This window comes from Panthera pardus, unplaced genomic scaffold (genome assembly GCF_024362965.1).
Source record: "Panthera pardus isolate Hobbes unplaced genomic scaffold, ASM2436296v1 HiC_scaffold_25, whole genome shotgun sequence".
Taxonomy (NCBI): Eukaryota; Metazoa; Chordata; class Mammalia; order Carnivora; family Felidae; genus Panthera; species Panthera pardus.
Window position 1 is genome coordinate 41,613,463 of NW_026526821.1, and position 24,082 is coordinate 41,637,544.

At 42.4% G+C, this 24,082-nt stretch overlaps 1 protein-coding gene across 5 annotated transcripts in view; it reads right to left on the minus strand.

Moving 5' to 3' along the window:
- KIF16B (kinesin family member 16B) overlaps positions 1-24,082 on the minus strand; it is a 288,842-nt gene that overhangs the window by 2,904 nt on the left and 261,856 nt on the right. Inside the window, exon 27 of one of the 5 annotated variants that reach the window (XM_053890449.1) lies at positions 7,148-7,240. The exons of the other annotated variants lie outside the window; for them this stretch is intronic. Coding sequence (XP_053746424.1) covers positions 7,148-7,240 — 93 coding nt within the window. The remainder of the gene's footprint in view (positions 1-7,147; positions 7,241-24,082) is intronic. 5 annotated transcript variants of the gene reach the window in all.

The window sequence follows — 24,082 nt, forward strand, 5'->3', positions numbered from 1 at the left end:
GAAAACAAGGGTTTTTAACTCGGACTCTGTCTTTTTTGTTCAGTATTCCTCACTTACTGGTCTCATGGTAATCTCTCAGGAAAGGAGCTTGAAAGAGCGATCAGGTCGAGGCAAGAAGGTGTCAAAACCAATTGCTGAAAAATGAAGACCTTACACCAGTACTTTTTTGCATCAGGGGCAAAAGGAACCGGACTTCAACCTCACTGGGGGAAGGGAAGCAGAGAACAGCAACTTTAGAGGGACCCAAAAATCCATCCAACATGGGTGCGAGTGTCCAACGCAGACCACACCTGCTGGCCGGCCAATCTTTACAATGCGATAAATACACGTGTGCAAACTGACTGTTGTGGGAAGGTCAAGAGGGAAGTGTTTCCAGCAAGGATGAGGAGGAGCTTGTGTACTGGAGTGTGGGGCCACAAGTCTGCCACAGTCTAAAGCTCGAACAGAGCTGGGAACAGCCCCTGCTACAGGTCTCCCACAGGCCGCACGAGTGTGCAGACTAATGCTCACAACCAGCTTGCCCTGGAGATGAATTCCGACAGAATGGAAGGTATTCAAATCTAGGGACAGATGTTGTATCCGCATTTGTCGTAATTGGTTCACAAAGAGTGGGGGACCTTTAAAGGGCCAGTGGAACCCAAAGGGGGTCATGAAAAGTTAAAGTTAAAAAACACAGATAAAAATAAAGAAAATATTGGAGATACCTTCCCTGCCCGGTCACTGCCATCAAGAGACCAGTAAACTAAACTAGGTGCAGGGAGTGTCTTTTTCTTTAAATGATCTCACTGGCATGTCTCCATGGAAACTGGAGATACAGGGACCTCATTCAACGAATTAGAAACATTATAGGAGAGTTTTTTCATTGCAAAACAAACCTCTGCATTGCAGGATTGGGCAGCCGGGGCTCCCTTTACATAGACTGCTTCCTTGGCCAAAGAAATGCTTTGATTAGAGAGTACTCTTCATAGTGACCTTGAGGTGCTCTGAAGTATCCAAGGGGAGGCAGGGTGGCCTTGGTGCTGTGTCCAGAGCCACGTGCTTGTAGTGGGCCGGCCAACTTCTGGTGAATGACAAAACCAAAGGACTAGGTGTAGGGCTGGGGACAGAAGACAAAACTAAACTCCCAGAAGGTTCCTGAGGTCACAGACAGCATATCCTTCTTCTTTGTAACCACTGCCATGCCTGGCACACTGCTGAGCTTGGGAAAAGTGCCTGGAAAGAACCCTGATGACGGACTCTGGTGAGTTAATTTTTAAAAATTGAGGTGTACCCTGAGAAAACAGCATGCGCACACAGCCTAACGAAGTTTCCAAGACTGGACGTACCTGTGTGAGGAGCACCTAGATAAAAACGAGACAATGTTGCTAGTACCCGGGGGGGCCCTCACACTACTGGAACCACTAGCAGGACACTCTCTTTTGTGTCTGGCCTCCTGTGCGTAACACAAAGCTTGGGACATTCGCTCACCCTGTTGGGCATCCTTGTAGTTTGCTCATGATCATGGCTGTATAGTATTCTGCATGTGCACATGCCCACTGACTGTCTTTTGCAGAGAGTCCAGCAATGGTGACTAGTTTGATTCTTCTCTCTGAGCTCTTCCTCAGTGATAAAATCTGCCTCTACATAACGCGGTGTCTGGTGAATCAAGTTTATCACTCTTTCTCCAATAAAAAAGTTTCCCTTTAGGATTTGAGGCTCAGGCCTAGATCAGCCAATGAACTAGAACTCGACCTTTGCATATATTTAATATACGTTATAATTATACATAAAATACATATTTAAATATACACATATTTACATTAGTAATTTTTGTGGCTTGGGCTTACCATGTTTTCTATGGCATCTGTGGCTGAAGGGAGAAAATGAGAGTCCTTCCTGTCAAGGCTAGCCCTCCCTGCTATGTGAAAAATAAGTCCAGGGGCCAAGCTGTATCCCCAGGGCAGTGCACTTTATAAAAAAGTATTACAAAAATTGAAGGACATTAGGAGTTTAAGTGGCTTATCAGGGTCAGAAGGGCAAAGTAGGAAAAGGATTTGTGAAATCCAATATCAAGTTTCTGTTTCTTTCACATGGCATTTTCTCCATTAAAAAAAAAAAGAAGAAGAAACAAAAGTAGACGTATTTAAATCTGTTGCTGTTCGGGACCACAGAGGGCCGGTAACCCCTCCCCGCCGTGGGGGTGGGCATCTCACCTGAGTCCTTGCTTCATTCAACACTCGGATCAGGGCCACTGAGAATAGATGGTTATATCCTCAGAGGTTGCACAACATTTTGGCCCTGCCTCATCCTGGTACTTGGAGGATGTAGGTCAGATTAAACCAAATCCTTTTTCAATTAAGATTGCAAACCCATAGTACAGAGCAAGAAGGGGTCTGGGACAGGGTCTGAGTATGAGTGATTGCAGGAAAGGGAAGGGGCCAAAAGGGGCCCTGAGAGATGGAGGGGCCGGCTGGAGGAGGGTGAGAGAGGAAGTTTTGGGATGGAAGGGAGAACAGAAGCCACAGGGGAGAGAAGGCAAATAGCACAGCAATATTGGAGATCAAACTCTGTGAGTCATGTATTGATTTGGCAAAAAAAAAAAAAAAAAAAAAAGATTTAAGAAATATATGAGACATTTATCTAGGTTATTTACTTTTTGCTACTTGGACTAACACTAAAGTATAAGGTGTTTTCTTATTGATACTTTCAGAAAATCAGGCTTAGATGGCAGATCTTGAACGCACATTTCAGTACTGAACAGAGTACCTTGATTCCATAAAGTGCCTTTCTTCTACAGTCCGCGGGAATATCTTATTATGTTTTAATTTTTTTTAATGTTTATTTATTTATTTATTTATGAGCGAGCACAAGCAGGAAGAGGGGCAGAGAGAGAGGGAGACACAGAGTCTGAAGCACGCTCCAGCCTCTGAGTTGTCAGCCCAGAGCCCGACGCAGGACTCAAACCCACAAACAATGAGATCATGACCTGAGCCAAAGTCAAACACTTAACCGACTGAGCCACCCAGGTACCCCTCTTATTATTTTTTAAAGTCAATCCATGCAAAGGCAATGAGCAGGCGTAGACGAAACTGGGAGAGACCACCCATGGGTGTGTTCCAAATGGAAATGTCAAATAGGCATGTGCTTTTAATCTCCACCTCCAAATAAGACAAAATCCTGAGGGGACCAGGAGCCTTTCAAGAGAAGGCCGAAAGACCACAGGAAAGACGAGGACACACAGGTTGTTCGAGACACCTACATCAGGCTCCTGACCTCTCCTTTCCAAAGGAAAGTGGTCAACTCATACCTGCCAAGACCACTCTGAGTATCTCCTGAGGATTGTCTCCCACGTACACACAACAGTCTGACCAGCTGCCATCTTGTTGCTCTTACGAAGAGGCCAGTTATCAAGGGCACGTAATGTTCTAGGCACAGTGAGAACTTTTCATGGTATATCTCATTTACTTACCACAAGAGCTATTTATGAAATAGCTATTTATGAAGTAGGGACACTGCATGGGACCCATCTGCCAGATGAAGAAACTGAGGACCAAGAGGCTTAAGTAATGCCCCAAAGGTCATGAAGCACAGAGGTAGGAATAGCAGATACATACCCACATCTTTCAGCCCTAGAGGCTGGGTCTCAATCACCAGCCTGCTGTCCAGCGTCTACCATCCCCGTTTTATCCTGTTGGGCCTCCCATGTCCTGAGCACTGTTGTCTCTCACCAGGCAAAGTTGTCTACACTGAGCCAGATATGCTGCCTTTTCCAGGCCTGAGGCTGCTCTCACAGAGACAGGGGGCCTCTGGGTTCTCTAGAGTTAATGTTCCATACAAACATGAGAAAAAGACCTCTAGCTGTGAGCCTTATACTCTTCTCCACTGAGTCCAATGTAACTCTGTTCATGCTCTGATATCTTCCTTACAGAGTCTTGGTGAGCACTGGCCATGTTTTGACTGGCCTGCTTCCTTTTCCCTTCCCTAATAGCACTCAGATTCCCTTCTGAAAAAACAGCTTTCCCTTCTTTGGGGGTTGGTTATCTAGCTGACTTATGGCAGAGGGCTGGTGAGTTTTTCCCATTCATATTCTGGGATGGGCACCTCACTGCCAAAGAGGTGGTACTGGAGATACCACTTGGAATCTGCTGGAATCGATCTCTTATTGACTTCACAGCCACTGCCATAGAGCATTTATGAGAGTGTAAGAAATTCAGGGACCTCTCTCACAGAGGGGCAGCTCCAGGAGAGACTTTGGTCGGGCATTTCCCAAGCCTGGGAGTGGAGAAGTCCATTTGCTTACAATGTGGCCCCAGTGATTTTCTACTGTTTGCAAACAAGTTAACGGACATTAACTCCGGACCACTGGCAGGTAGTAGGTGCCAGTCAAGATGAGAGGAAACCTTCCACCTATACCATATCCAAGCCCCTGGGCTGTGGGGGGTGTAGTCTGTAGTCACATCAAGATCTGCCCAAATCACCCTTCTCTCACTCCTAGGAGGCTTTAGTGACTAACATTTTTGATGGGTCAGTGCATCCTAGTGGTACATCCCTGGCCAAGCATTTACCTGGAAAGCTCCTGCCCAAAGCCTGATATATACACGCAGGCCAATCTTCAAAATTCCAACACCATTTCAAAATACAACAACTAAATATTATTAATCTTTTGAACCAAAACACAGGCTAATATGGTCTACTGGCTGTGTTAATGAGTTCTGAAAGGTGAAGCACACTCCCTACAGCAATACAGGGTAATTCAGCAAGAATTTAGTCAATTATTTTAGAGCTTTAGCCTGGTACCTCAATCGATACATTGCATGAGGAAAAAAATTGAAAATATAATGTGCTGCTACATGCTATTTTCATTTTTATTTCATTCTTGATGAAGGTCATTTTGTTAACATGATTCATATGTGCCCTACAATATAATTTTAGGCTCTGCTCTAGCTGAAAGGAAAAGTACTTAAGTTACCGGAACAACCTAGCTAAAAGCTGGCCTTACGATGGCCTCTGCTGGCTTGTTCTTTTCAATTCTGGAGTTTCTGGATGAAACATTAGTCTGTTGGGACCGACCATATGCTCCATAGTCCTTCCAGGCAAAAACCTGCATGATCAGCAGGGAGTTCGATAGTGTGGCCCTTCTCATCTTGCAGCCATTTCCTTTCAGGTCTGGGATCTGGAAAGGAGGGAAGATGAAGTGGTATCCAAACTCAGCAAACTGTGTGAACAAGGGAGTAAGTAAGGCTAGCATGTGCAGGGCTCTGTGTGGGGAACAGCAGGACTTGAAGGAGAATGTGGAAGGCCCGGATGCTGGATTTGGATCTTCAGGCACTTTGTACAAAACACTTACCAGTTCATGAGCTCCCATGACCCCTAAGACATGCTGAGGTGGAGGAGGACAGGTATGTGAATCCTGTTTACAGATGAGGAAACTGAGATCCCAAGAGGCAGTGGCTTAGCCAATGTCAACAGACTACAGAAGCTGACAAACAACTTGGTCTTTAAATTCAGGAGAAAGTCAGATGGCTTAATGTCACTTACAAGGTGCAATCCCTTAAGCCTGAAAGGTAATGAGTAAATGTGCATGTAAACACAGCCCTTCTCTTTAGGGATCTCCATACCATGCAGACTCTCAGAATTTACTGTGTGTGAGTGTGTGTGTGTGTGTGTGTGTGTGTGTGTGTGTGTGCGCGCGCATGTGCACACGCACGCACGCACGCATAGAGAAGACGTGGGAATAAGAGGGCTTCAGAAGCGTTTCAAAGATCTTACCTTATTTTTTGGCTCCCTTCCTTCTGCTTTAATGCTCAGGGGGATAAAGTCATGACTATTTTAGGTTACTAAAAAGCTTGCTTTAACAGGGCTCATGACTGTAAGTGTAGTCTGCTGCTCATTTCACAGGCATGCACCACCCAGCTGTGCCACTCTCATGATTTCCCCAGCCATCTCATTGTTGTGGAGCCCCTTCATCTCACAAAATTTTAACATAAATTCGTAATGTAATTTAAAGTTATTGAAATTATTAAAACGTACTTTAAAAATGTAGTAGGGCCTTATCCACCTTTCCACTGTGACATATTAACAGGGAAGACAGTTCGCTGGAATTCATTTCCAGAAGCCATTAGCCAGGGCGGCAGCTTAAAGATAGCGATCAGTCTAATAAGACTTAGAGGTTTCATTTACCTTGTAGCACTTGGAAAATTCATCCTTGACTGATGGGTTCCAAAGACCAATCAAGCGGGGATGGAGACATGCTGGGATATTTCTAGACATGAGAGGTCTGGTCACCACTGGCCATGGATCATGAATCAACCCCCTACCAGTGGGGTCAATATTCACTCACTCAAGTCTTCCCAGTTCTAAACTCTCATAAATTCTAGTTGACACCTTTATCTGGCTATTTTAGGGATCCTAAAATTTGTCTCCACTGGATCAAAAATGCTGGGTTCCTTTCCTGACATGGTCCTAAATGTCCTCTACACTCTGATGAAATTAGGATGGTTTAATTCAAGCAACTCATCCATCCACCAGTTACCACACACCTGCCCTACATGGAGCAGCGTGCCAAGCACTGGGTGTCCAACGTTGACTAAAACAGACACTGAGCCTGTGCTGAAAAGGAGCCTGGGCCGCCCTGCACCATCTCCTCATTGTCCAGAATCCTTCGTCTAAATCCTACTTGTATTCTGAGGACTGGATCAAGGTTTGTTCTTCGTCGGCTCCTCTTGAGACTTCATTCATGCACCCAACAAATATTTACTGAGAGCTTTCTATAGGTCATGCTGCTGAGGAGTCAGTAGTGAATAAGGTCAGTTCTCGTCTTGAGTCACATGCAGGCATTCCAGGGACTTGGGACAAGTAAAGCTCTGATTAAAATATGGAATGAGATGATTTTGGAGTACATAGAAAAGGCATCCAGCCTAGTCCTGGGAACTGGTGACATTTCTGCCAAGAGCTGAAGGATGAGTAAGAATCAGACAGGTAGAGATACTTGTGGAAGATACTGTAGAAGCCTATTCCCAGCAGTGGGGTGGGGGGGGGGGGGGATGTGCAAAGCCTCATGGTGACAATGAACAGCTTGGGGTCCCACCAAGAGTCCAGCATGGCTGGACCACACACTATGTGGGGTTCATTTAGCGCGGGGGACACACTTCTGGAATGTACTGCTCACTGGATCGGCTCTCCAATGGTCCTCATGTTGCAGTTTCTTCACTGTGCTCCAACAGCATCTCTTCTCTCTGATCCATGGATCCTGCCAGGCCTTCTGTTTTCCAAGAGAAAACACTGGAAGTAAAGCTGACAGTGAAGGAGTCACCTTGCAGGCTTCGGTGCCCCATCTGAGCCCAGTCCTCAGTGGAACCATGATCAGAATACAGCCATGTAAGTGGCCTGACATGATACCTGACATTTGGAAAAGATGAACCACTTGGCCAAGCCCTGGCCAAATTCCAGAACCACAGCATCACAAGCAATAAAGTGGTGGCTGCTTTAAGGAAGTTAAGTTTTGGGGTAGTTTATTACGTGGTGATAGATAATCACAACAGATATGCGTGGGAAGAAGGTAAGGGATGAGAGAGTCAATGAAATTAGTCAAATCAGAATAGAAAAGTCTCATTGGTTTTTATTTATAATTTATGACTAGCCATACATCACAGTCCGTGCTACTAACCTTTTCCAACCTTTTTAGTATTTCTAATGAATAATTCTATCTTAGCAGGTACTTCTTTTCTATCCATCTTCGGTTTTAAAGTAAATACTTGAAATAAGTAGCCATCATTTGAAATATGGCATTTATTTCCTGATTTTATAGAGAATTCTGAGAGCTCCCAGTTAAAATTCATCAGGGTGAAAATGTTAGTCTGTGATTACAGAATTGGAACTATTCATTACAGCTATTCAGAGAATCTTCTTTATGAGCTTAATGACATAAGCATATTGTATTGAATTATTATGGTACTGCATCAATTGGACTCATAAATTTAATATACTCAGTCTGGTTCACATATTCTAATAAAATCCAGTGAGCTTTAAACATTTTATAAGGAATGCGCATTTAAAGTCATGTGATATTCAGTTTTTACAGGTTGGCGTTCCTGCTTAGGGTAAGAAGCGAGCTTCAATGATCTCGACCACCCGGCCTGGTAGACCAGCAAGCTTGGGGGGAGACCCCCCCCCCCAGACAAACAGGCCACATTAGAAAGCCCCAAATCCATCAGCTCAGGCTGTGAAGTTGGTTGAGCTTTTCTCTAGAACCCAAGTCGGTATCAGGCCCATCTTTTCGGCTCATGAAGGGAAGAGAGCAACTAGCTGAGGCTGCATCTTGAGCCGGGAGCAATGGCATGTCAGCTGTAAGGGAGCAGGCAAACCCGCTTCCAGGCAGTCTGACAGGCCCCCCTCTCAACCTCATTCGGCTGAAGCAAAATACGGGAGGACAGAGGCTGTGGAGAAGCGCAGTTTCCAGGGCTCACTCTGGTTCTTTGACTTTTGTTTACTGGATCTAGGTTAAGAGATTGGTAAGGGTCCCACACACAGCAACTGTCTCTGCATCCAGGCGGGGAGGGCGGAAGAGGACCTGGCCATGTGGACCACACGACTGCTGGAGTCCTACCCTTGCACTGTGAGCCACGTCCTGGGCACCCAGTCACACAGCAGCCAGCACGCTGGGCACGGGGGGCATTACCATGCTGGGGTCCAGATTAAGTCATGAAACTCTCCTGCACCTCACTTTCCTCATCTGATTAGAATGCTTTTTAAATCAGAAGATGAAATGAGAGGTCTGTCAGGTGCTAGGGGCAGGGCCCAAGTCACAGCATGCATTTATTAAGTAGGTGACATTATTATCTACACAGCTTTGTCCTTGCGGAGTTAATCTGCAAATATAATCATTTTCTCCTCTTTTAGATGTTTCAGGGCACGTGGGCTTAAAATGTGTTAGTATTTAATGCTTTAATGTTTTCCCCTTCAAAGGAAAATGGAAGACAACAGTCTGGAATGGTTTTTTTCCAAAGTCACCTCATATCAGATACTGGCAGACCCTTTATTTCAAAAATTGCTTTAAAGTAAGAAAGAGTTAATGTGTTTCTCAAAATGGGGAATCATGTTCATATGTTTAAAAATATAGGCTACACCAGGTAAATTAACTATGCCCCCAAAGCTCATTTTAAGATATAGTTTGGATACTGAGATTCTGAAAAATGCTATCTGGGGAAAGAAAGAACTATTCTTTGTTTCTCAGCTCACGATTCCTTCTTGCACCATATACATCTTCAAAGAGGTTCTTGACATTTTGAGGGGGATGACTGCTCCAAATGGCCAATGTGACTGACAGACTTTCAAATGAGAATCTCATTGTGTGGTACCTCTTGGCTATAATATACTTAAACTCAAATTCAAAGAAACCTCAAATTCAAAGGTCCCCAAAAGCTTAAGAATCAAGATGTAGTTGCACATTCATTACTGGCATCCCAAAGTCTCCCTCTTAGTAGAAGCGCAAGCACCGGGACACGGTGTGACGCTTCAGGGACCCCCCACGTGACTATCTTGCTCCTCTCTACCATCCATGCCTGTGGTTGAGCAGGACCATCCCCTGCTTTTATGTCTGACCTGAGGTCACTTCTGTATTGATGGCAAGTTTCCTCAGGCTGGCCTTGTACTGGGCCATCCCTGAATACCAATGAGTCCCTGAATTCCAGGGCAAGAGGGTCAGCTCTTGAGACTAGGAGGGAAGACCCACTGCCCCTTTTTTGTTCTTTGGACGAGGGGCTCCTGATGATCCCTGTGAGGCTATTTGCCTTCAGAATATCTCCCTGCCTTGGGAGTTATTCCTCAGTGTCCACCCACTGCCCTAGGTCCCAGGAGGGAGCCATGGTCATGCCCTAGGTGTGATTAGGCCTGTGGCCCTGAGCGGTGGGCCTGTGACCCCACCCCACGGAGAGGATTAGCTGAGGATTTGGATTATCCACACCGATGATCCCTTTCACTGGGGACAATGATGGAGGCTTGACTATGTCGGGGAGGCTGGAGGCAGGGAGAAAACCCAGACCAAACCTTCTCTCATATAACATCTCTGATTCTAAAAAAGAATGGGGTAGGTGTAGATTTTTAATAATTCCTTCACCAAACAGATATCATCCACACAATTAAGTATCTAAGTTGAAAAATATATACATTGAAAACATGTACCTCCTGCACAGCACTTTGCTCATAAAAGACACGGTCTATTAGGTACCCGATGCAATGAATGTTAGGTTAATATTAAATGTTAATAAATCCTGCTGAACAATGAGAAGCCTGGGTTTTCTCTCTTTCAGATCTTCCCTTGCAGCAAAATTTCACAGATTTATAGTATCTTCTCTCTTCTGAACAAAGGAAGTTTACTAAATTACTGTAGAGAAGGAGTCTATCAAATCTTAACTTATGCTTCAAAGCCAAACTTTAGAAACTCTTCAACTGTCCTTGGCCTCTGTCCAAATCTGAAAAGTTGCTGCAGAAGAGAAGTTGGAAAGGTTGCCCGTTGGGCAGGGGATGAAGCACGTGCTTCCTTGGATACTCGTGTCTGGCCCTGTTCCCCACAACGAACCTGAGCCTGTGGGAGCAACAGTCTTTCAGCTGTCACAACTTTTAGCACTCGAGATTGTTCTCAGCTGAGAGGCACTGAAAGCAATGTGGTACAAGTTAAAACAGAGTCCTGGCAAAATGTGGAAAGAAGATCGTACAGATGAAAGGGAAATCACACCAGCCGGGGGATCGCGGAGAACGCGATGGGGCCATTAAATCTAAGAAATAATGGGCTAATTTGGGCTAATTTGACATCCAGTTTCTGTCATAAGGAAACTGCCTTCCAAAGTAAGAAATGTCAGTTTGTACTGACTGAGCTATGACTTGGATTGCCCAGAGTCTTTCGAGTAAGAAATTGCAAATAAATGTAATGTTGGGGACTAGAAGATAAATAAGCAGCAGAAGTGGCAAAGAGAAGGTGAATCAGCAGCAAACAGACACCAAAATGCATAAATACCCCAGCCTACGGAGATGGTTAGGGCAGATGGTTATCTTGCTGCTCATAGCACTTTATCCACAGAGCTCGGAAATAAAAGCTCCAGAATCCACTGGGGCTTTGTTTCCAGCAGGCTAAAAAATCCACCGAGAAAAGGGTGATGGCTTCATTTACTGCCATTTTCAACTCTGATTAGCAAATGCTTTCTTGATTTTCGTAGGAGTTTCTCAATTTTACTTATAAATACTAAGAAACAGGTGATCTCAATTAGGAAACAAATTAGGCGAAGTGTTAATTTTTCTTTCTTTCTTTTTTTTTTGGTTGCCTGGAATCAATATTATATATGTAAATGTAACCGCATTGCAGTGAATTCCTGGGAACAGAAATAAGCCTATCTAAAAATGGACGGGAGCTTTACACAGGCAAACAATAAAGACAAAATGTTGAGTGAAACTGGGACAAACTGATGTTCTTACCCGTTTCTTTCTCCCAAGTATCATCTCAAAGGACTGCAACATGTGCTATGATTCATTACTGTTATGAAATATAAGCAACACACACAGAAAAAAAAAGGGGATCATCCAAGGGGGAAAAAAAAAACTACCTGAATTCTAAAATAAAGATACAGTTTCAGAAGCAACAAAAGACAGTACAGAAGTTCACTGGCAAAGGCCACAGTGAGCACCTTTAATAAAAGTACAATTTACTTGGAAAACAAATCTAAATAAATGGAGTGAAAGGAATCGAAGCATCTTCGAGAAAGCCTAATTCAAATTTATAAAAGAGAAAGGGTGACTGCCAGATGTTGATATAAACAGTGAGCTGAGAACTAGCAGAGACTGGACAAGTGGTTCTTTTTTTTAAGTTTTATTTTTTCAATTTATTTTGAGAAAGAATGAGTGAGTGGGGGGAGAGCAAGAGGGGGACAGACAGAGAGAGACAGAGGGAGAGAGGGAGAGAGGAGAGAGAGAGAGAGAGAGAGAGAGAGAGAGAGAGAGAGAGAGAATCTCAAGCAGGGATTGGGATTCAGTGCAGAGCCACACTTGGAGCTTGAACTCACCAACTGTGAGATGATGACCTGAGGTGAAGTCAAGAATCAGCCACTTAACCGACTGAGCCACCCAGGCGTCCCAAGAGAAATTGGTTCTTAAAATAAACAGACACACAAGAAGAATTCTGTGTATGTCTTCTGGGCTATTGCAACAAAAGGAATGTATGACAAGGAGCTATACAGATGTCAATGGAAATAAATATAATTGATCATTTCAGGAAGAAGCTAGGCCTTCAGGCTTGTTACAAGCATGAGAAGGTGCAAAAGTAATAAGCACAATGTTAAAACAAGGTCAGGAAGAATGAAAAGGATCGCGTTGTGCAGTGCTTCGCAAACACTTTGCGGAGAAGGAGCAACTGAAGGAGGGAGGGGGGAGGAGAAAGAGACAGAAAGAAATGGCAAATATAAGAGACAGGAAAATTCAAGGAGGACAAGACCAGGGGATCAACACAAACAAATGGTATTCCAGAAAGAAATAAGAGGAAAAACCCTGACAGGAGGAAATCATCACAACAATCTCCTAGAAAGAAATAAAGGACACAAGAGAGAGAATGTACATGGAACAACCAGCAGAACTGAGGGGCTGTTCACCAAAGTAGAACCAGGAAAGCTCAGAACCCTGGGTACAGACAGAGCTTTTGTAAGGGTCAGAGAAGTATTACGTCACATACAGAGGACCAAAAATCAAAATGGTGGGTCACCTGGGTAGCTCAGTCGGTTTAGTGTCCAACTCTTTGTTTCAGCTTAGGTCTCGATCTCATAGTTCATGGGTTCGAGCCCCACGTCGGGCTCCACGCTGATGATGCAAAAGCCTGCTTGGGATTCTCTGCCTCCCTCTCTCTGTCTCTGCCCCTCCCCTACTCGTGCTGTCTCTCTCAAGATAAACTTTCAAAATTAAAAAAAAAAAAAAAAGGAAGGAATACACAAATGCAATTTTAGTTTGTAAGAAAATACCAAAAGGTATCGCAAGGGTTGCTGCAAGGGAAAGGGGAATGAAATGCCCAGGATGCAGAAAACTGCTTTCCAGGAAAGCCTAGTACAACTATTTGAGCATACCCATAATTGGCACTGATTTTTAAAAAAAAGTTTTAAAATCTCTCTCTCATTGGAAAAATGGTCAGAAGGGATATATGCCCAACTGTAAGAGCAATGACCTCTGGGCAAGTGCCTCTATTTGAGACCCTGTGAAAGCAGAGACAGAGGGAGATTATATACAGATGATCTTGGATGCAGAGGTAAAGGGGCGGGAAAGTCAGAGTGGGAAAAGGAGGTGGCCGGTAGAGGGCTGTCGATGCACAGGTTACTGTCCAGGGCAGCACTTGGTCCTGCTGGGGACCCTTCGAGAGACATGTAGACTGTGCTTCTGAGTCATCTGTAATGACGGGAGGCAGGCACATTTATCCATACTTCGTCTCTTACTGTTTGCGGCAGGCCTCACTTCCCTCTAACCACCAGGCTGCAGCCTGAGGGAGAGAGGGAGAGAGCGAGCGAGCCCTGGGGCGCTGTAGCACATAGTACGGCTTTTCTCCAGGGCCGTGGCCAGAACCATGGGAAAGTCAAAGGGTCACAGAACGGCACACAGCATGTGTTTGCTACAGGATGGGGCTGGGGTTGGTGGTGATTAAGGGGGATCCCAGCTTTAGATGTGAAGAGAGAGTCCTTTGCTTAGTGCTCCCTGCTAACCAGCTTGGGAAGCCAGCCAGGGTGATGGGGGTGGGGTTGGTTGGGGGTCGTCTTTGCTCTTGGCTCCAGCAGCTTTCTTCCCCCCCCAGCATTTTTCTTAGTCTTCAGCATTTTTGGTTTTCTGATGAGGACTTTTTGATTCACAGAAACCTTACTCGTTATCTTCTTAGGGATGAACAAGCATTTTTAAAGAATTTAAAATGCAAGTTTTATTGCAACCTTAGGTGATAAGACTGAGGTGACTGTGGCTCATGCACTGGGCCTAAGTCAGTTCATGGTCAGAATGATTCCAGAACATTCAGAAGATAAAGAGCTACAAATTAGCTCCCAGCCTGCCCCATATCTTAGCTAACATCCACTGGGCTGGACTGTGGCATCGCCCCAGGAGCAAGCTGGAATGGCGGCCAGCACTAAGGGAACTGGGCCATGCTGCCATCATTTCCAGGAACTCCTGTGTTGCATGTTTTTACAACAAGAACAGATTTTTATTTTATACGAATACTTCCATGTATCTATACACAATACTGAATTATATCTATTGACATCTCCATATACATCTATAATCTATTTCTAGATTATACCTATATAACTATATTTATAGCTATGCCTATATCTGTATAATATAATCTATAATTAAATCTATTAACTATACCTTATACCACATTTTATTTTATAATAATATCTTAATGTATGAGGAATTTCCTCCTCCAATGAGTCTTAACAAGATTGTTAACTGCATGTAAAACAATACAGGCAGGGGGCACTAAATGGTCACCTGACAGTGCCTGGAAGGGACTAAGAACCTTAGGGTGGGGGTTGGGGCCATTCTTTGATTTACACCAAGGGGGAAGAGAAAAATTAGTAGCCTCTGGCAGACATGAGCAAGCATAACCCAATAAGCAGGGATACTAGCAGAAATTGATGATACAGACATGTCACTATCATATATGGGATTCAAAATGGTCACTGATTCCAAAACAATCAAAAACATTTTTTTTTAACGTTTATTTATTTTTTAGACTTAGGGAGAGACCGAGGACGAGCAGGGAAGGGGCAGAGAAAGTGGGAGACAGGATCCAAAGCAGGCTCCAGGCTCTGAGCTGTCAGCACAGATCCCATGGTGAGGCTCAAACCTATGAACCATGAGATCATGACCTGAGCCAAAGTCAGACCCTTAACTGACTGAGACACCCAGCACCCCCAAAACAATTTTAATAACATGGGCATCATCAGAAGGTGGTCAGCGTTTTCTCAACCATCAACTGCTGCATCTCAGGTTATGGCTACTCTTTTCCCTACTTTTAGCTGTATTTCTATGCAATGCTTCCCCCTGGGGCCTGGAAGCTAATTAAGTGCTCTGGCTTAAAAGACCTTTCCTTCTCACCCGTGTTGTGCCGCAGCATGAATGTGAGCTGTAAGGGGAGGCAGATGAGAAAATATTAAAATGGTATTTAATTAAGCAGAGTAAACAATAAGGTCAGTAGCAACTTGAAGCTGACAGCTGTCTCCGAACAAGCAGGCAAGTTACTTCCAGGTATGGGCGACAGAGAAGTAAGCTTAGGCTGCAGGCTCCTTTGGTCCATGCCACTTGTGATTTCTACTTCTGTTTCAGAGGCAATGAGACATTTAATAAAAGAAAACAAATAGCGATGCCGCACTGTATCTAGGAGGAGAGCAGGAACAACCCTCCAGCTGTTTAACACTGCAATGTTCAGGCTTCATTTCATTTTGCTTCTAAAAGAAACCAGGGAAATGAAAAATGTGGTATGCTGACCTCCACGAACAGAGCATGCACAGCTCTTAAGCCTGCCATCTCGAGCTGTGCTGCGTTACTTTCATCGGATCCTATTTCCATAAACAGGAAAGAGTTGGAGAATATCTGTTAGGTATTTGTCAAGCCCCAAACACCTTGTAAATGAGCAAGGGGCCTGGAGAGATGACAGATGTTACTGATTTACTGCTAGGACAGCACATGAGGTGGGACTGTAGTTGGGGCTGATATTAGAATATCAAAAGCCCAACAAATGGAAAAATTACCACTGCAGCTGTATCTGGGGTGAACAGAATGGCTTCTGTCACAGTTAACCTTATGCATCAACTTGACTGGGTCATGGGGTGCCTGGATATTTGGCCAAACATTCTGGTTTGTTTGTGAAGGTGTTTTGGGGTGGGAGTAACATTTGAGTACATAGACTGAGTACAATTTGAGTACGATCTGAGCAGACTGTCCTCCCTAATGTGGGTGGCATTGGTCAATCAGCGGAAAGCCTGCACAGAACCAAGAAAACTGACCCTTCCATGAGTTCAAGGGATCTCCTGCCTCGCTGCACTGAGCTGGGACACTGGTCTTTTCTTGCCAGTGGCCATGAATGGAAAGATCAGCACTTCCTGGGTCTCAAGACTACTGGCTCTCAGAACAGAATTTAGACCAGCAGCTCTCAGGGCTCTCAGGCCCTCAGGCTCAGACTGGAACCATACCACTGGCTGTCCCCAGTCTCTACCTTGTTGCAGATCTTGGGACTTCTCAGGCTCCATTATTGTGTAAGCCAATTCCATATAATAAATCTCTTCACAAAGACACACACACATACCCTACAGGCTCTGTTTCTCTGGAGAACCCCAACTACTTGTTTCCAAATGCCAGATTAGTGAAGTGGTAAAAAAAAAAAAAACAAAACAAAAACAAAAAACACTACTATTTCGATACCATGAGTTGTATGTAGAAATGTAAAATTCACAAATATATTTAATACCAGATTTCACTGTTAAGCTTGGTGTCCAGGTCTTGGGCATCCATACAAGTTTCATTACCACCCCCAGGTCTCATTCAACTGAGTGACAAGCCATGCTGATTCATAGGCAATGACTGTCATTGTCAGTGCACTGGTTTCATAAAGACCAAAGATTACAAGTGACCACTAGACACGCTTCCTCTGAGATGGGCAGAACAGCACCTCTTATATAGTGTTCTTGTCCCCCACCAAATCAAACCTAAACTAGATCAAGCCTCTCAATATAACTACTGGTTTTCAGAAAGTGCAGGTTTAGAGGAGCATGGTGAATGACACCACGAGGATGCCATTAGCAAAACCCAAAATGTAGGAATTTAATGGATACATGGTATGGCTTCATCAAAAACAGATGGTGAGAAAAAGAAGAGGGAAGGGAAACCTATAGATTATTATACACTTTAGAGGTATATCAACCAATATCACGTATGGATATAATTTGGGTCCTGATTCATCTACTGATGAGAGAAAAAAAAAAAAAGACTGATGTGGCTTGAACAATGACTGGTTATTTATTTTGAAAGATTAGCTAATTTTTAGGGTGTATGTGTGATGATAATGATTATATTTTTAAAAACAGAGTGCCTTGATTTTTTAAGTACCTATTAAAAAAATTTTTTTCAAGGTTTATTCATTTTTTAGAGACATAGCATGAGTGGGGGAGGGGTAGAGAGAGAGGGAGACACAGAATCCGAAGCAGGCTCCAGGCTCTGAGCTGCCAGCACAGAGCCTGATGGGGACCTCGAACCCACGAGCCGTGAGATCATGACCGGAATGAAAGTTCGGACGCTCAACCAACTGAGCCACCCAGGTGCCCCTTTAAGTACTTATTTTAGAGAGAGACAATGTGCTTGTGGGAGAGAGGGGCAGAGGGGGAGAAACAGAATCCAAAACAGGCTCTACAATCATCATGGAGCCCAACATAGGGCTCGATCCCCAGACCCTGGGATCATGACCTGAGCCGAAAGCCAGAGTCAGATGCTCAACCGACTGAGTTACCCAGGCACCCTGAGTGTCTTGCTTCTTAAGAGGTACATCCTAAAATATTTATGGTTAAAATATATAATGTGTGGTATTTGCTTTAAATTGTGTGTAATGCCATGCCTAAGGGTAGAAATGAAACAAAACTGGACACATGCTAATGAAATGTTGAAGTTGAATGATATGGGAGGGCACACAGGGGTTCATTACATTATTCTTTCTGAGGTTTCATAAATATTGTCATGAGAAATAAAGTGAAAACAGGAGGTAGAATAGACCATTAATATCTATGTCATGATATCTCAAAGTTTCTTTAATGCATCAATGTTTGTAAAGTTGAAGATAGTTTGCATAAACCCTGGAGGAGCAGAAATGTGCAAATGTACCAGGATTACATTCTTGGATACTAAGAATTCTTTTAACACCTGATATTAACAAACACTATATTCTTAGGTAAATCTAATTCCTCTTTTGAACCAGAATGGGTTGGAAAGAATTGCCAAAGAAGATTACCAAGGAGATCTGGGGCGATGTCCTTCAATAAAGATGTTTTCTCTTTTCCCATGGGAAATTCTAGACACATTTTGATGCTAAAATGAATGTGCTCAAGTCCTTCTAGATCTTCACATTAAGTTGACAGAATGAAGGGGCATTTAGTTTTAGTACAGTGGAAAGTTAAGAGGTATAGGAAAGGGCAACCTCTATTGAGACTTTTTTAAAGTGACACTTGAAGGAAAAAGTCTTTACAAATTATACTCTGTAATTAAATGTAATAATAGGTCACCTAAAATATCCCAAGTGATACTACAAGAGAGAAGAGCACAAAGGTCTTCTGAACCTAATATCAATGTGAAAAAGTCTTTGTAGTAATATATGAAAATTATAGGGGGAAAGGATCTTTGCAACTATTTGTCAATTACATCAGTATTCCAAGTGGCCTTTAACCTTATTTTATGGTTACATCCAATTACAAGAGATTTCCTTCTTGGTTTCTGTGTTGAAATGTTTTAATTTGTGAAGGCTGTCCACTGGATAGGCACCTCATTAATTTGCAGACTCTGAGAAGCACTGATCATATACACAGACATCTGAGTTTGGAAAGAAAGAGTAAAGAAAAATGGTGCTTGGTAAAGAGACAAAACAGTGACTTTAAAGTTTCAGAGTAAGGCGTGAGCCAATCTTAATGGAATATAAATTATCATTTGCTTAAAAGTGGATAAAATACGTATGAAAAATATTATTTGTTTAGAGGATAATTACCTTTCTTTTAACAGATTAACCTCATACTCTTAAGAAAAACGTGTAATGATGTCAAATCCATCCATCCATCCATTTTTCTTCCTTCTTTTTTCTTTAGCAAAGCAATAAAGGGACATTGGAAAAATTGGAGGATGTGAGGGTAGAAGTGAAAGAAGAATGAGGAAAAAAAAAGGAGATTATAAATGTATGATGATTGCATAATGATTTATTTGTAATTTGTTATTGATGATATGTTTAAGAGCAGTTATAGGTTGACGGGAAAATTGAGAAGAAGGTAAAAAAATTTCCCACATACACCCCTACCCTCACATGCCCGCAGCCACTATTAAAATCCCACACCAGAGTGTGACATCTTACATAAAGCAATGAAATGACACCGACACATCATCATCATCATCATCATCATCATCATCATCATCATCCAAAGTCCATAGATTACACTAGGGTTCACTCTTGGTGTTGTGCATTCTGTGGGCTTTTGCCAAACAAATAATGTATCCACCATGATAGCATCATACAGAGTTGTTTCACTGCCCTAAATATCCTCTGTGCTCCACCCATTCATCCTTCCCTTCCCCCTTCCCCCTGGTAACCAATTATCTTTCTACCATCTCCATAAGTTATGCTTTTTCCAAATGTCACATAGTTAGAATCATATAGTATATAGTGTTCAGATTGGTTTCTTTCACTTAGTAGTATATATTTAAGGTTCCCCTATGTCTTTTCATGGCTTGATAGCTCATTTCTTTTTAGGGTTGAGTAATATTTAACTGTTGGTTCGTGTACCATGGTTTATCTATTCACTAACTGAAGGACATGTTGACTGCTTCCAAGTTTTGACAATTATAAATAAACCTGCTATAAACATTCACATATAAGTGTATGTGAGGACATAGGTTTTCAACTCATTGGGGTAAGCAGCAAGAAGTGCAACTGCTGAATTGAATATTAAGACTGTCTTTATTTTTATAAGAAACGTTCAACTGTCTTCCAAAGTGGCCACACCATTTTGCATTCCCACCAGCAATGAATGAGAGTTCCTGTTGCTCCACAGCCTCATCAACATTTGATGTCCTTAGTGTTTTATTCTGGCCATTTTCATAGGTGTGGAGAGGGTATAGCATTTTTGTCTTTTTTTTAAATTTTCAATTCCCTAATGACATGATTTTGATGAACATCCTTTTTATATGCTTACTTGTCAGCTGTATATCTTCTTTGGTGAGGTGTCTGTTCATGTCTTTGCCCATGTTTCAATTGAGTTTTTCATCATCTTATTGTTGACTTTTTAAAGTTCACTGTATTGTTTTGTGTAAGAGTCCTTTATCAGATATCTTTTGCAAACAGTTTTTCCCAGTCTGTGGCTTGTCTTCTCATTCTCTAGGTGTGGGCTTTTGTAGAACAAAATTTTTCAATTTTAATGACTTTGAGCTTATCGATTATATCTTTCATGGACTGTGCCTTTGATGTTGTATCTAAAAGTTTATCACCGTACACCCAAGGTCATCTTGGTTTTCTCTTATGCTAGCTTCTAAGAGTTTTGTGTTTTACATTTAGATCTACTATCCATTTTGAGTTCCTTTCTGTGAAGGATGTAAGGTCTAGGTCTAGATTCATTATTTTCCCCTTTGGCATGTGGATGTCCAGTTGTCCCAGCACCATTTGTTGAAAAGACTATTTTGCTCCATTGTATTGCCTTTGTGCCTTTGTCAGATATCACTTGACTGTATTTACGTGGGTCTAGTTCTGGGCTCCATTGACTTATTTGTCTGTTCTTTTGCAAATAACATACTGTCTTGATTTCTGTAGCTTCTAGTAAGTCTTGACGTTGGGTAGTGTCAGTTCTCCAACTCTGTTCTCCTCCTTCAATATGGTATTGGCTATTCCAGACTTTTGCCTCTCCATTTAAACTTCAGTTTGTCCATAGTCAAAAGATAACTTGCTGAGATTCTGATTGGGATTACAATGAATCTATAAATCAAGTTGGGAAGACCTGGCATCTTAACAACACTGAGTCTCCCTACTCATGACATGAAATACCTCATTCATTTGGTTCTTTGGTTTCTTTCATCAGAGTTTTATAGTTTTCCTCATATAGACCTTATACATACTTTGTTAGATTTTTACCTAAGTGTTTCCTTTTTGTGGGTGCTAATGTAAATGGCACTGTTTTTTTTTTTAAGTTTATTTATTTGGGGGGAGGGGGCGGCAAGGGGCAGAGAGACAGGGAGAGAGAGAGAATCCAAGCAGGCTTTCCACTGTCAGCACAGAGACTAGTGTGGGGCTCAAACTCATGAACTGTGAGATCATGACCTGAGCTGAAATCGATAGTCAGATGCTAAACCAACCAAGCCACCCAGGTGCCCCATTACACTGTGTTTTTAATTCCAAATTCCACTTGTTAATTATTGGTATAGGGGAATGCAATTAACTAATGTATCCTGCAATCTTGCCATAATGGCTTATCAATTCCAAAAGGTGTTTCAGTCAATTATTTTGAATTTTCTACATAGATAATGATGTCATTTGTGAATAAGACAGCTTTATTTCTTCCTTCTCAATAGGTAGACCTTTTATTTCCTTTTCTTTGTCCCATGACATTAATTAGGGACTTTAAATGTTTAATTATAAAAGTATACTTACTATATAAGTCACTATATGGCAACTACGAGGTAGCAACATTTTCAAGAACAATGATCATTTCTAGGGTTTGCTATGTACCTGGCACCCAAGTATTTTGTATTTTATATGAATCATCTCATTTAACCCTCACAATTATACAAAGTGGGTACAATTATTATCACCATTTTATAGATGAGCAGACAGCCTGACAGAGAGGTTACCTAGTCAGTAAGCAGCAGAGCAAGGATTCGCAAACAGCTTTACTGGACTGTATAGTGTACATTTTTAACCATTATCCTGTATCAATTAAGGACGTATTATGGGTTATGACTTCTATTAGGTACTTTTTACATACTGTTCTCATTTGATCCTATTCTACACTGAGAATAATGAAACTCAGAGTGGGTAAGGAGTTTGCTCAGTGGCGTACTACAAAGTGGCAGAGCTGGCATTCAAACCCAAGTTCAAGCACATGCTCTCTTTTTGAGAAAAGAAAAAAAAAATTTTCAGAACAAATATGTGCATATACTGTTCAGCATGGCTTTAACTGGTCATTCAACAAACATTTGCTGAGAATCTATTAAGGGCCAGACACTGTTCTAGGCACTGAGGAAACAAATACACAAGGCAGCTAGAATCCTTGTCGTCACAGAACTTACCTTCTAGTAAAATATAAAGCATTTAAAAACCAAACCAACACACAAAAGTTCCCTCCAACTGCTACTAAGTGTTGTGATCAAGACACTATAGGGGGATATGGTGGGGATTAATGGGTCAAGGCTGCTTCCACTTGGAGGCAGGCCTCTCTGAGGAGAAGACATCTGAACTGAAGGACATGCTCCAAGTTTGGAGATGTTTCAGTTGACTTAATCATAATCAATAAAGAAATGGAGATCCTGATTGCCAGCTTAGAGTTTTAGATCACAAGCCCAACGATGGAGAACAAGTTTTCCACTTTGTGTTTTGAGTTCCTGAGTTGCTAGCCATTGCCCCATACAGGATGCCTTGAGGGTGTGGGGGAGGAGGAAGAACAGGAGGAAGAGAGGGAGAAAAATGTCAAGAGAATAAAACTGCTTGAAGGCAGTATGGGGGTGCTTCCCTTCCCGCTCCAGGCCTCCATGTGGATTTGAAAGTCTTTACTCTCTTGGGTAACATTTAATCTTGGCTTCCTAAACCAACAACTAATCATGGAAACCAAAGTAGGATTTTCCTTCCTGTTGGAGACTCACGATCTTTGATGTGACCATGAAGCACCACTTACATTGATAGGATAAGGGTTTTTGTCATATACAATGACTTCTTGACTGGCAATTTACCTGTGGAGTTCATTCTTTCTCATAATTCTTCTCCCCACACATTATGGCATGGCTTACTCCCAGTATATATGATTTCTCATGTAATTCCAATAACTCTACAGAGTAGATATTAGTTCTGCCACTTAGTAAGAAACTGAAGTTCAGAGACAGAAGAAACTTGCCAAGTTCACACGGACACTGGGTTTCAAGCCCAGGTGTGACTCTAGAACCTTCTGCATGATTCCAATATCACATAGTTTGCTGTCTCCTTCCCTAACCTTAGCCCCAGTATCACAGCCTTTTCAGTTCTTCTGACTCCACGAAGCATCAAGATGAAACAGCTGTCAAACTGGCTCCATCCCCTCTAATGCACTTGACAGCCACTTAACCCCCTTCAAAAATGCTTTGCTACTGACGATGATGGTAATGGACTAATAACAGAAAACAGTTAATGTGAACAACCAGAAAACCAAAAGGAAAAAAAAAAAAAAAACATTAGTGAGGAAGAAAATGGTCCTTTGTGTGAAATATTTCTTACATTTACGTTTAATAATGGTTCTACAATTATCCATTTTGCGAGATCAGCAGAACGTAGACGGAAGAGATGTTAAATTAAGCACAGAACTGCTGGATATCTTTAAGATAGCTAAATGAATGAGAAAACTTAAGGATTTTTACCTCCTGAAATTTACTCTGAAATTGACAGGGCTCAACCTATAAAACGTCTAAACAAATGATTCTGTTGTTAGAAATTTAAGGTTTGAAGCTAACATAAAACTAAGGTATAATAGGCAGAGGAGAACCAGATTGTATGTGTGGCGGGCACCATAAGCCAGAAAAGTGACTCTTGGCAGTGGGGGGTAGTGGTGGCATCAGTACTGACAATCACCACTAATACCTGTATTTGGTAGCTAAGGCAGTAGAACTATTAAGACTTTATTTTGGAAACAGCTCTTCATTTAGTGCACTGTTTCCATTTAGAAAGATTATACCTGTAACTCTGGGCATCCCTTTATTGTAAGAAAAAAAGAAAGAAAGCAAGAAAAACAGCTAGGGGTTGGCCTGGTACTCACAGCTAAGTTGTAGCATTCTCCTGTCAACCATAAACAACTTCAAAGAATACTAACACAGGACAATGCTACTCTGATCATGAAGGCGCCTCCCCTTCCCCTCCCTGCCCCCACACAAAGACCGCTCCATTATCACGTCTAAACACAGACAAAAACATGAACACTGTACAAACCATGAATATGCCCAAATAGCTCCCTACTCTGGCTAACATGGCTGACTGCTTTTTTATCATAGTTTTAAAAAAATGTTTTATTTATTTATTTTGAGAGACAGAGAGAGAGAGAGAGAGAGAGAGAGCGCGCACACGTGCGCAAACAGGGAATGGGCAGAGAGAGATGGAAAGAAAATCTCATGGGGCTTGATC